General features: G+C 34.3%; 1 protein-coding gene across 3 annotated transcripts; it reads left to right on the top strand.

Moving 5' to 3' along the window:
* The first annotated feature begins 3,439 nt into the window (after positions 1-3,439).
* On the top strand, positions 3,440-13,132 carry Syt4 (synaptotagmin IV). Of its 3 annotated transcripts, none has more exons than XM_005372852.1 (4): positions 3,440-3,788; positions 6,503-7,311; positions 8,989-9,109; positions 10,417-13,132. In XM_005372852.1, exons 1-4 carry the CDS (start codon positions 3,755-3,757, stop codon positions 10,722-10,724), a joined length of 1,272 nt encoding a protein of 423 aa, XP_005372909.1. In that variant the 5' UTR covers positions 3,440-3,754; the 3' UTR covers positions 10,725-13,132. The 3 variants fall into 3 exon arrangements, with proteins under 3 accessions (XP_005372909.1, XP_005372908.1, XP_005372907.1); XM_005372851.1 differs by having other exon boundaries at positions 6,503-7,317; positions 8,992-9,109; XM_005372850.1 differs by having other exon boundaries at positions 3,443-3,788; positions 6,503-7,317.
* Positions 13,133-14,271: the final 1,139 nt, after the last annotated feature.

The following is a 14,271-nucleotide window of genomic DNA, read 5'->3' as shown; positions in this document are numbered from 1 at the left end:
AATACTTGTAGTATGCTTGTGGGTTAATTTCTTATTGAGATACCAATATCTAAGAACTGGGCAGGTTGATTTAAAGGACATACTGTTAAAAAAAGCCACAGTAATATGAAACACTGGTGTTTAGCACTAATGAAGCATTTTTAATTGGAATGCTGAGTATAAATATCAAGGACTTTCCAACCTGACTTAAAGGATATCAGTGGACATAATGTTGCTAACAACTGAAGTTAGAAAAATCCACAAGTAAATCAAAAACTTTATAGTATGTTAAACTGATTCTCAAAGGACAGAAAGGCTGTCATAGATGAAAAGGATGGAAAAACCAATCTGTGAGTCAAACCAATAATGAATCTCTAGTAATATAGAAAGGGTCAGCATGAACAGAGTGATACAGGCATGGTGACAGGGAATTACTGTTGATCAAGACTTCTAGAAAATATGAGGCCAAAGACATATAAGGCAAATTGCGGTCCAATAAGTTTTCTCCAGGTCTATAGAAACATTTAGATGTCAATTATGATCTAATAAAATTTTTCTCTAGTTCTATAGGAAAGGGTATGACTTTTAACTGTGGTCAGTGCATTCTTCAAGGATAAGGATAATTTCAATTGTCTTGACTAATGTAAATGTATACATTCCCTCATTTGGCAAGAATCTAGGAAAAGTACATATTTAATAAGTATGTATTGAAAGAAAAGAGACAGAAAAGAAGATTATAAGCTATTTTCTTTTTAAAATTTGAACTAACAGGCATCCTATCATTCACAAGATACTAAAGTGCGCAGTAAATGTATGAAGAAAAACACATACAGAACGAGTGGATAGTAAAGGGATTTCTGTGACATAGATGAAAAAAGTGTGTCTTACAGAATGTAAATGTGATCATGTTTAAATTCAAATCTGTTTCTTTAACATTAGAGTCAGCATTCCTAGTAGAATGAAAGGAGCATTACAGCAATTATCTGTTTTCCTCATCAGATATTTCAGTCTATTCCACTTGCATACTAACAAATTTATATTATATCACTAATCTAGTAAAGATTACTGAAGTACATTTTAACATTTTCAAACTCTTTTGAGATATCCTTTTGCTGAGCAGAAAGTTCTGAATATACTTGTTAATAACATGTTTTAAGAAACAAATGTGGAAAATGTAGAGTAAATCATATAATTCATAAATGAATATATGCTAATATATTCAAATATGTTTTATAAATCAAATTATTTACTAAGGTAAAGCAAATAAACTGAATGGAAAAAGTAGAATAAACAATCATATGGGATATCAATATTTTTTAAACTTTAACTAGGTTTCATAGCACTAAACTGATTTCAAGAATTCTGTTTATTGTTTCTAAATCTCACTGTCTATCTATCTTTCTATCTGTAGTCATTTGCAATCTGAGAAAAAGTAAGATTAAAAAGCTGCACTACTTTAGCAGTAAAAGAAACAGTACAAAGAAGACACTACCCCCTATTCAGAAAAGTCTGTGTTTCACAGGCCAGAAACTTGTTTGAGGCTGTGGGGTTTGGGTGGCCAAAAGATGGTTGCCTAGCAACAATCCCTCCTCCTAAGTCTTTTGCTTCAAGAGTCAGATGGATGCGTCAGCGAGTTGATTTCTAGTTTACAGGATCAAAAACAGAATAATGCAATATGGTGGTAGGGCAAGATTCTCAATCATAGGAAACTTATAGGATTCTCTGTGCATGGAGCCCACTGCTCATCAGGGGATGCTAGATGCTTGTCTAAATAATTGGAAAATGACTAAAGAAAGGGAAGGAAAATGCAAATATTTTAATTAATAACATTTATTTGTTTATTTATAAAGCAAGCAATGAAATAGTTAGTATAGTAGTATTAGCTCTGGGTGAGAGGTTATCTTACCACACTGTGTCCTCAAAAATGAGACAGATGAGAATAGTTTAAAATTTTGGTAATATAATCTAAAGAATATAATCTAAATATGCAGGACAGGTTTGAGATAGCATTTTGCCATCTGAAGGTATAATTAATGAGATACTAATGTATATATAACATATCTGTAATACATTTCTGTTTATAACAAATAAGTTTCACCATATGTCAGCAATAGCAACTAGAAAACATACACACATTCACAGAGCACACATCATATATTTGGTCTTCCTCAAATATGCAACACAGATCAATGAAGCCCTGTCTTTCATCTAACACATGCTTAGTTCTTGGGACAAATCCTACCAGGTCCATGCGTAACAGAGTGAGCAGGTGATCTGAATGAGGCAGAATGATAAAGACACTATCATAAGCTCTGCCAATGGGAAAAAGTAAGTGCAGCAAATTAGTTTGTATGTTTTCATAGCACGAAGATGTAAGGTATAAAAAAATCTGCTACAAGAATGCTAAAATGCCAAGTGTGTGGGAGCAGGCAACAAGGGGGAGAAGAGACTTTGGTTTATAAAATTTTCCATGATGCAAAGGACTGAAGCCAATTTCTCCCCAGACACAGCGCTGACGCCTGGGGTGGCTGCTTGCCAATGTGAAGGAACACTTGTACAGTAGCTTTCTGAGACTTCCCCGGCATCCCCTCCTCCCTTACCCTAACACACTCTGAATGTCATTTCCTCATTAAGTTAGAGCAATGGAGTTCTTTGTGGAGCAATAAATGACAGCTGGAGTCACAGCCTGAATTCTCTTCTTCATAAATTTCTAAATATTTTTAGAGGCATACTCTTTGGTCATCACTCCAGAGAATATCAATCAGAAAAACAATATTTCCTTTACAGCAGCCAATAATAAACAAAGCTATTTTAGATTGTGGCCTGATTCTTGTAATTGTTTTTCCCAGACCTTTTAGAAGTCAGGTCCTTGAATAATATGTATCATTCCAGAACCAGCCTCATTACTCTGAACACAGAAGAGATTCTGCCCATCTGTTCCAAAGTACTTTAGCTGGTCAAATGTCAGATATCAAAGAGTAGAGACCACTATGAGCAATGGCATCAACAAAATGCTTCATTAGAATGTAAAGAATTATGATAGGAAATGGTTATCTTATTTCAAATAGACAATTTGAAGTGGATTTTCCATAACTATTATGAGCATAATATACATAAAATATGTCAAAGAATAATTTAGAAAACAAGAAAATACATTTTTGCATTTTACAATGGGTTATTTGATGCAGAAATTTCTTCTTGTTATTCTTTTTAAGATTGCCTCTGTAAATCATATTATTCATGCATTTTTACTCATCCAGGTCATCAGGAGATTTTTGTACTAGTAACTGAGTACGTTCAATTTCAGGGTGCATCTCCATGTGTTTCTTAGCCCCAAAGGATAGCCAAGCTAATATCTAGTAGTCCAACAGTTAAAATAATTGATGAGTGTGTGCTGAATCCTCAAGAGAGGAGGGAGGAAGCAAGGAGGGCGAGAAGGAGAGGCTTAACGGGTTGGTGGGGGGAATGCTGATTTCAGCCTTGTAGCGTCAGGATTGCGTCAATTCGGGTTTCAACCACGTCTGGAGTCTCAGAGACGAGCTTTTCAGAAGAGCCAAAACAGGAACAGCAGTGGCAAATCACTGTGCGAGGGCGAGTGGACCTCCCTCTCTGCCTCCTCCCTGTTCCCGGCGCAGGTCCCCTGGGCTCTGCGCTGTTGTTTTCAGCACTCGGGAAAGCCGGCTCTTCAGATCCAGGCAAGTGAAACAAGCCTGGGAGTTTTCCTTTCAGCACCTCGGACAGAGCACGCAGCAAATTTAAAAAAAAAAAAAAAAAAATGGCTCCGATCTCTACCAGCCGGGAAGATTTTGGTAAGCAAGTTACTCAACTTATGGCTGTGGTTGTTCCTTGATTATTCTAAGGGGAATTGTGTTTTTGCCCCTATTAGATGTTGGGTATAGACTTAAGGTAGTTAATCTGAAAGAAAAGTGAGAACAGTAAACAGTTTATCATGGCTTAGTTCTGTGTTCTTTCCCTTTTTTGATATCTTTCTCTTTAAATTGCCTTCTGTTAGGGCGATTTTTACAGAAGTTCCCATACTTGCAGGTAGCTCTGTAAATTGCAGCATGCGGTGAGTTAAGGAAAAAGCATCTGTTCGCATGCTGGTTTCATGAAATTTGTAGGTTACTCTTATTTGTAGGAAATCTGTATTTTATTAGGAGGAGCTAAATATGTCTGTGGTTACATAAGAGTTTTGTCTGGCATGAAACCACTTCTATATTGAGGGTTTGAGATATTTACTTTATTACAGACTGTGCAGTGTATTTCATTTCTGTTGAGAGAACGCAAGCCAGGGAGATGAAGGAAGTATTGCAGGATTCACAGTTACCTAAAAGCTGCTGTAAACTTGAACTAGGGCTTCTGTTTCCCAGTTTAGTTTTCCTTTTCTTATACTTAATGTTCGACTCCAGAGTTCTCTTCCTATATTTCAATGACTAAAATTAGATATATTTTGTAGAATAAATAAGTAATATTTTAGGTGTAATTATGTGTCAAAGGCCAGATATCACAAATATCTTTTTAAGGCAGGTTATTTTTAAAAGTTATACATACAAATGAGTAATAATTAATATTAAAGTGAATGTTATTAAATAAATACAATGACTATAATCTTTGCTCTCAAAAGCTTAAGCCCTTATTGATAAAGAATACAGGAGTAATAGTTCAGTCCATGATATCTTGAATGCTTCTTCATTTGATGTTATATTATTCATAAGTGTGTTATTTTCACAGCCTTTCATTTAGGTGATTGGGCTGATTTTCTTCATATTTCTATTCCAATTCTTAATTTGAAATTGGAATAATTTAGATACTTAGACATATCCAGAGGCTGTGCTAAGGAAAATACAGTCTAGCATAGGCTATCATCCTACTTAGATGAGAATAGTTTTCAATTGCATTTATTGTTCTCCTTACATTTTCTGCAAAAGTGCCTCTGTCCATGACAGCTTGTGCTTGCTGACTGTACATTATCAGAGTCCAGAAGTGAGGGCATATGTATTTTCCCACAAAGACTTAAATTGAAAGTAAAACTGAAAAACCAATACTGGTTAACTGATTATACTTAGTTCTTATTTCATTTTTTTCTGTAGCACTAATTTATATGTTTCTCTACTAGGAGAATTCCTGGTTTATTTTATCTTTAGATATTTCAATTATTTGCTAATATTAAACTACAGAATTTTTACTGTAATTATTTTTGCTTTTGATCTCATTTATGTATTTATTTATTATTATTTAATTTTGTATTCTTTGTGTTCAGCTTTTGGGATTATAAAGTAGATAGGCAAAGTCTTTGGGGGGGGGTAGGGAAGTGGGAGTAAAAAAGATTGGTCTTCTTGAAGTTGAACAATTGTTAACCCTTTCCTGATTCTGAGTTTTGACATTATTATTCACTATTTAATAAAATGAATTGAAATAGAATGAAATGTAGGTAATATTACATTAGTTGCATTTACGTTATGTAAAATATTACTCAACTGATGTACTTCATCCAGATGAAGTAATATTTCTTTTACTTATACAATGTTAATCATTTGCTTGAGAAATCTGCTTACACTTGAAATATGATAAACTTAATGTACAATCTATATCACTTAATGTCAGTGATTTAATGTGTCCTCACTCAAGGAAATAATGCCAATTTCAATTTGATTACCACCTGCCATGTGGAACTATGCTAGGGAAAAATCAGTTATTGATAAATTGAACTCTAAATTATCTATACTCATTCTTCTTACTATATGTTAAGGAATTATGATTTATTTATAAACATTGTTCTGCTTTTATTCTATTTAAATTAAATTATATTTTGCATAACACAATGTTTGAGAAATATTATGTTTATACACAAAGTATAATATTAAATTTATTTAATATCAGTATCTTATTTGATTTGATTTTTGTTCTTTTTCTCCCCAACTAGATGTGCATTTCTTTTATAACTGTTCCATAATAGGGATGGAAATTTTTAATCAGTTTGTAACAGTGACAGGTAATAGCACACCCTTTTAAAAAATTGTGTGAGCTAATGAGTCCTTATATATTTTCTACTTAAAACTTGAGTAAACAAAATAGTGTAATACTGCAAAATTTCTCAGTGTTTGAAGAGTATGCACTCAGTGTTTCGCCATAAGTGTGAAATGGTACTTTGCAAAGCATCAAAGTATAAATGAAATTAGTCCATCCTATCATGTTTTAGGTCACTCATACTACATGAGAAAACAAAGATAAATCAAGATTACTAAGCATGCCACTACGTCAAATGGAGACCCAGTTTCCTTTCTTCATTTTGTTTGTGAAAAACTACTGAACCGGAGGAGTTTCTACCACAGTGTATTTTGTCTTGTTTATATGCACACCTGAAATAAATGTGAAATATGCACATAACTTATGCCCAGACCTGTTGGGAAGTAATTTAATCTGTCCACCCTACAGTAATTGCCAGCTCTGTTATACTTTTCCAATAGGCTCATATCTCCAATCTTCTTCTTTAATGTATGTTACTGGTCATTTGATTTTTCAGATGAAATCCCTGCCGTGGTGGGGATCTTCAGTGCATTCGGCCTCGTCTTCACAGTCTCTCTCTTTGCATGGATTTGCTGTCAGAGAAAATCATCCAAATCTAACAAGACTCCTCCCTACAAGTTCGTGCATGTGCTAAAAGGAGTTGATATTTATCCGGAAAACCTAAATAGCAAGAAGAAGTTTGGAGGAGATGACAAACATGAAGTAAAGAATAAGCCGACTGTGCCAAAGAATTCATTGCATCTTGATCTGGAGAAGAGAGATCTCAATGGCAATTTTCCCAAAACAAACCCCAAAGCTGGCACCACTTCTGAGTTGGAGAACGGGATCTCAAAGCTCTTTCCAGAAGGAGAAAAAGAAGCAGTTTCTCCTGCTAGCTTAAAGTCTAGCACTTCCCTTACTTCAGAAGAGAAACAAGAGAAGCTGGGTACCCTCTTTTTCTCCTTAGAGTACAACTTTGAGAAGAAAGCATTTGTGGTGAACATCAAGGAGGCCCGTGGTCTGCCAGCCATGGATGAACAATCTATGACCTCTGACCCATACATCAAAATGACAATCCTCCCAGAGAAGAAGCATAAAGTGAAAACCAGAGTGCTGAGAAAGACCTTGGACCCAGCATTTGATGAGACGTTCACATTCTATGGAATCCCCTACACCCAGATTCAAGAGTTGGCCTTGCACTTCACCATTCTGAGCTTTGACAGGTTTTCAAGAGATGACACCATTGGAGAAGTCCTTATTCCTCTTGCAGGAATTGAATTGTCTGATGGAAAAATGTTAATGAACAGAGAGATCATCAAGAGAAATGTTAGGGTAATTCTTTTTGAGTTTTTAAGTTGATTTACTTTGATGTGGGGTTTTGTGTCTAGAGGATTTTTATTAAAAATGATAACTTCGTGTATACCATCTGTTTAATTATTATTAATTATAATCACACAGCAAGTAAATGGAGCAGCTGAAAGTAAATTTACCCCATAACTAAAATAGAGAAAGGATTACAATGGTATGAGAAATACAGACATTGTTTATGGATATCTAAATATCAGTTATTTAAATTTTTGTGCACTTCACTTGTGAGTATTGTGGCAAGTATTGTTTGACTAAGAATACACATGAAGACTGTTTAGTCATAAACAAGTAAGCAAATGTTTTCAAAGACAGCATAAATTAATTTAACATTAAATTTAAAAATTAAATCAATTCCTTTCAAGCATCTGGAAATTGTATTGCCTTTATATGAAATTGTTTTTTGAGGAGGTAACACCACATCATATTGAATTCTAAGTGCCTCTTTCTGTGTTACATAAGAGGAAGTGAGTTACTTTCTTTTGTATTTATAATACTTGGTACTGTGAGATTATTAGAAAATGATAACATTAATTAAACTATTTAGTCTTATTTGCACTTTCAATACAGAACTTACTTGATTTTAATACTGGTATTTCAGAATAACTTGTGTTTAAACTTTATAGTTCACTGAACACAATAAACATACTAATTTATGTTTCTTTTAAAAAGTATGTTACTTTAAGGATTAGACCTTTAGTTGACCATCTCCTTTTATTTTAAATGGTAAAATTAATGAAAGTCAAGTTCCGGAGACATTATGTAGCTTCTTTGAGACAGCCATATGATTAGAGGAAGTAAATAACTATCTCCTACTGTTCTGCCCTTGAAGTATTAATTCATATAGCTAGTCTGTGTCAGCGTTTGTGTACATATACTGAAGTTTTAAGAGTTCTGCCTGTCATCAGTTCAAGTTCTAAATTTTAACGTACACTGCTTTCAATTAAGGTTTGCATTTAGAGCTCTTGTTCATCTTATGTAATGTCTTTAAGTATAAATGAAATGTATGTATCATGCAAAGGATACGTTATGATATTGTCCAAAATCAATATATTAAAAATTCCTAGTTCTGTCCAGAATTTAAAATCAACTTTTTCCTGAGAGTAGAGACATGAAAGCAATCAAGAGAAAAATAACTTTTATTTCATTATATCTCTGAGCCAGGAGTAGTGTAGAGGTCAGAGTAAAGCTAATTTTCCATGAATTCAAATTCGGCTGTTGTCAGTGCTAAAGGATTTGAAATCAAATCATATTTAAAATGAGGCATTCGATCCTATACACACCCATTCAAAGTATTAAGTTTTTTATTATTCATAGTTTCAAAGAGTAGTGATGTCATCAAAGTGAAAAACAAAAATAATCCTTGTGTGGAAAAAAACATTGGTAAGTAATGGGTGTGGCCAATTCACTTCAAATTTTAAATTCTGCAGTACCTAACAACACCACAAGATGGCAAAAAGAAGTGGTTTTAGGCATACAGGCCTTGCAGAACAGCTTTTACTCAGATTACTTACCATATCAAAAAAAAAAAATACATAGATAGCAAAAATATCATAAAACTTTTGCTGAAAGAACAAACTTCAAGACTAGAAATAATAATGCTGATAAAATAATGATACTGCCTTTCTCTTTGTTTAGAAGTCCTCAGGACGTGGGGAGTTGTTGATCTCTCTGTGCTATCAGTCCACTACAAATACCCTCACTGTGGTCGTCCTAAAAGCGAGGCATCTGCCTAAATCCGATGTGTCTGGGCTTTCAGGTAAGAATGCTTTTGGAATACTTACATGAAATATTTAAGTGGTTAGTGTGTTCATCAAATACTTACATGAAATATTTAAGTGGTTAATGTGTTCATCAAAATAGCCAACAACTAAGTGGCCTCTACTTTTGTTTTACTTCTACGTACAATCACACGTGACGAGATTATTTCTCTTTCACTTTTCAAAATAGTAATGTGAGCCAATGCTATGAGCAGTAATGTGAAATCTACTTAGTCCCAAGAGCTAAGACAAAGCCATTATGTGATAAATGGCTGACTGAATAGGTGGAAAAAGAGAGTGATACGTGCATAACTGAAAGACCACTGGCAAAAGCACCTAGGAGAAAAGAAAATTAAGTCATAGAAGAGTTTTTAAATTTTAATGTTTTTTAAAAACCCCACATACACTTATTCTTCTATTATTTTTACTATTTTTCTCTAATATTTTATGGAAATATTTTAAGAATTAGTTTTCAATTTTGTAACTAACTTCACAAGACATCAAATTCTTTGCATGTTCTTTGAGAAAGAACATGCTTTATGGATCCTAGGTTGAAATCCTACACCTTTTATTTCACAACATAGTATCTTTCCATGCATTTTTTAAACTCTGTACAAATCGAACATAGTTATACTTACTTGTTCATGATGAAAACTAGAAATATATGCTTCGTCTGAAAACTCACCTCTTAGTATGTTTATTATTTGATGATGAAGTTGGAAGCATATGCTGCAATAAGAAGGACATAGTAAAATAATTAAATATGTGATAATAAGCATGAACATTAAATTTACACACTAAAAATGACACATAAAATGTCATACTGGAAACAAAAACAGCCAGCATTCAAACATAGACCTACCCCAAATCTTACATTCTAATTTACTAGAAACTAGAGAATTTTCATGCAGTATTTTATTCTTATCATTTTTACTATATCCTTTTTCTACCATTGCAATTTCTCCCTTAACCTCTGATTTAGAACTGCTTTCTCTCCTGTTATCTGTTCTTTCTTATTCTCAGTTCTGTTAATAAAAGAGCCAAACTTTACCCGTACTTACCATTTTTTCTCACTTGTTCCCACTGTTACTATTTGTACTGACATATCATAATCTTAAAGAGCATGGTTATCTTAAGTACACTTCTACAACCTACAACCAGGCATTGCTATTGTTTTTTGGTTTTTCTCCGGTACCGGGAACCGAACTCACGACCTTGCGCTTGCCAGGCAGGCGCTTTTGCTGCTGAGCTAAACCCCCAGCCCCCCAGGCATTGCTATTGTAACGACTCTTACCTACCATTACAGATCCCTATGTCAAAGTGAACCTGTACCACGCCAAAAAGAGAATCTCCAAAAAGAAGACTCACGTGAAGAAGTGCACCCCCAATGCAGTATTCAATGAACTATTTGTCTTTGATATTCCTTGTGAGGGTCTTGAAGATATAAGTGTTGAATTTCTGGTTTTGGATTCTGAAAGAGGGTCCCGAAATGAGATAATTGGGCGGTTGGTGCTGGGTGCATCAGCAGAAGGAACCGCTGGGGAACACTGGAAGGAGATTTGTGACTTCCCCAGGAGACAGATTGCCAAGTGGCACATGCTCTGTGATGGTTAGAAACCCAGCCATGAGTTGGAATTTAAGGATTTTTACTAGGCAAGGAGGATTTTTATTTCTTAAATGTGATTGTAAGCTTGTGACAGAGCAAGCTACCATTTTTTGTTTAGAAGTGGATTGACTTTGTAGACCAGAAAGTAACTATAAATGTGTATCATGATAATTTCCCCCTTTATTAGAGAAGTTGGATAAATTTTCATAAGATGTTCAACTTCCATTACAGATTGCCAGTGATATAAATAGGATCAGATTAACTTTTTATGAACACTGTACCACAATCCAAAGTTCTGGTAATACTTTCAGAAATGAATATGTCACTGGAAGTCTAAGGGATTAACATTTAAAGATGAAAATCATACCTTCTCTTATGGAAATTAATCCATCTTTCTTCAGGTTGGGGAAATAGTTTTCTTTAAATCCAAAGATAAAAAGAAATGTTCTCTAGTTTGTTTTTTATTATAATGTCTTGTGCAAATGGTTGTCTGAATATAAAATATCTGATCATTTTTCTTTGCTCTGTAATTATTTAATACAATTTTATCATAACAGGAGAAATATAGGGTCATTTCAAAAGGGCAGTGAATAGGATGAGAAATAATTTTCTCAAAGGGCTGAGCTGAGAACACTGTGGCTGAAATTTGACTTTCTTCCCTCTAAGGTTACATGTGAGTCAAAATGTAAAATATAACCTCACATCAAACCCATGGCCTTGTATTCTTCACTGCCTATCACAAGTTTCAGTGTGGCCTAAGAAACCCTTGTTTACCTTTGTGAAGTTGTTGAATTAGCTAGGTGATAAAGAAATAAATTGTAGCTAGAAAGTCAGTTAGGAACACAGTTTTCTTGTAGGAAATATGTACAGTGTGCAAGTATAATTTCAAGGCCATCTTTTGTACCTACAATATGCATGGCCACATAAGTCTTTGTCTAACTTGTGCTCCTCAAGAAAGGACTAAACTGTTTGGAGAAGAAAAAAAAAGAAAGAAAGAAAACCCCATGATGTGTTATTCAGTGCCAGATTGAAACCAACAAACAAAGACTAAACATTAAAGAGCAAGCCTAACATAATTTACATATGTTCACAACATATAGCAGTACTGCAGGCTGTGAAATTAGCACAAGAAAGTGTGTTTTTCACTATTTTTTTCTAGGCTAGCGTCTTGAGCTGTTCAATATAAGACAGTGAAGACTTATATGTTGTACTGTTTTCTAGTGCTAAGGTCCATTCAAAACCTATTGGAGGAAAGCAGTACCCTGTTATCACTTGGAAAGTGTTAACTTAAGGATGATGTCAGTATAATTGAGTTTTTAGAGAAGTGTGAGTAAAACTTGGGTACAGCTGAATTATTAAATATGCAAGAATAAAGTCTACTGAAAAATTTACATTTCAAGTCAGGTTTTGTGTCAGTACTTTAACAGTTTTTGAGAATGTGTTTGATATCACAGTGTTTGTAAATTCTATGAAAATGCATTTTCCTAACAACTTATACATGCTTTTTATGACTATGCCTAGTGTAACGAAAATGTATTACATTCTATGTGTACAAAGACTGAAAATCAACTTCTTTTTGTGCTTTATGATGACTTTGGGATTAAAAACTGAATACTCCCCAATCATGGTCTTCATTCCACTGCAAAGTCATCTCATATCATCTTGGTTCACTCAGCATTTCTGCGAAAGTAACTCAAATCAACTGTACTCAGTGTGGACTTTGGGGAAGCCAAATGGCCTTTTTATGTACGTATGCTTGGTATCACGGGCCATAGAAATGATATATTTTGGAGCTCTGTAACGTTACAAGGAGTTGGTTGTAAGAGTCCTACATAACAGCCAGAGGTTAATGGTGATACCAGCTGTGCTATGTTTATTGGAAGGGATGATTCTGCTTTTTAAAGTGGAATGACAAAACCAACAACACATACTTTTAAAATTACAGTGGGTAATTTGTAAATAGTTTTTTAGTTTTAATATTTCCAGTGTTTTGAGTGTGAAAAGTGAAGTAAAACTATTTCAAACTGGTTTTATGAAAAGAGCTGAGAAAAGCAAGGAAGGAATTAAAACAGGCAGGGAGATACACAATCTCTTCATTTCTGCAAATTGTACTGTTTTATAATCTATTACAATACCAGTGTGAATATCTTGAATTCTGTTAGAAACCCTGCACTGTATTGAACTTGTAAATTAACTGTTTGTTTGATTAGTCAATCTCACCGCCCTAACAGGGAGGTATCTATGTTTGAAGAACTGTGTAACTCAGTAACCGACTTGTTCTGATGTCATAGCTCAATAGAAGTGACTTGGAAGGAAGCATGGTGTACAAGATGGTGTCTGTTCTTTTGTGCCAGCTCTGTATGATGTTTGTACGACCGCATTTGTAAGACATGAATAAATTGCTGCTTTTGCCCAACCCTTCGCAACTCAGAATTTCTGCCAGTGCATTCAGAAATAAGCCTTCTCTTACTGTTGTCTAAACATTCAAGATTTCCCGGTAGACCACCTAACATTGCTTAGCTAATATAAGAACCAAGCATTTTTTTCTAATGTTTATCATCTCAATTTACAGCATGACACAAAATCTAGGTCATATTCCTCACATGTTACTGAGGAAAAGATAAATCTTAGAATGGCTTTTATTTAAAACCACACAGTGTCAACAATGAAAGGGGCGCAGGTCTACCTGAATGTCAGGTACCTGTCCTGCATACACCATTGTACAGTCTTATTCTAAGATAGCATTGTACCATATTTTTTCTTTATCTCCATATTTTAAGATAATCTCAGATATGCAGGGAATACTGAAAATCCTAAAAATTCCCTAGTTTTTGGTTGTAGCTTGTTTATTTATTTCAAGATATTTAAAAAGCAAACAGTGGAACCAGGAACTGAATGCATATGGTTATTCCACTAAAAATTTTGAAGAATTGTCATCCGCTTCACCGAACACTCAGATTTGGAAGTTGTGTGCAAAAATGACAACTCAGAGCCATGCTGAATATCAGCCCCAGCCCACTGCTCATAACTATATCAAACATGGTGTTGCAATAGATTATGTGTCTAAATCACAGCATAAAAGAAAACGGATGGGCTCCATTATCTATGAACTGGAAAGGGTTTGCCTAGCTTACCAGGAATATTTCTATTCAATTTTCTGGTGGGTAAAATTGTATAGATCTCAATTTTTATGTTGGTAAAATAAGAACTGATTAAATCGTTTTATCATACCAATTTCTCTCATTTAAAATGATACTTATACCTTTGTGGATAAATGTGTGAGCTCCACATGTAGACTGTTTGGTGCAAATCTTTGCTTGCACTCCTACCAGCTGTTTAAACTCTGTTATTATTAAACATTTTGTTTGTCTCATTGTCTTCCTCTTTAAAGAAGGACTGATAATAATTTTGCCACAGTAAAATGTCCCAGTGGCACAGAGGGATGGGATTAAAAGTCATTAGTTCTTTAGGGAGATTGGTTTTCAGAAAATGTGTATTGAATTTCTTTGGATCTAAAGAAGCAAAAAAGAAAATCTAGTAAATTAAACTGTGAGG

The sequence above is a fragment of the Chinchilla lanigera genome, unplaced genomic scaffold (genome assembly GCF_000276665.1).
Source record: "Chinchilla lanigera isolate Chin_1 unplaced genomic scaffold, ChiLan1.0 scaffold00001, whole genome shotgun sequence".
In the NCBI taxonomy this organism is placed as follows: Eukaryota; Metazoa; Chordata; class Mammalia; order Rodentia; family Chinchillidae; genus Chinchilla; species Chinchilla lanigera.
This window is presented reverse-complemented; position numbering and strand designations above follow the sequence as displayed.

Coding starts and splice junctions, on each gene's coding strand:
- Syt4 (XM_005372850.1), top strand. CDS start 3,755: ATGGCTCCGATCTCTACCAGCCGGGAAGATTTTG. Junction 7,318..8,988: donor TCATCAAGAGAAATGTTAGG/GTAATTCTTTTT, acceptor CTCTTTGTTTAG/AAGTCCTCAGGACGTGGGGA. Junction 9,110..10,416: donor CGATGTGTCTGGGCTTTCAG/GTAAGAATGCTT, acceptor CTACCATTACAG/ATCCCTATGTCAAAGTGAAC.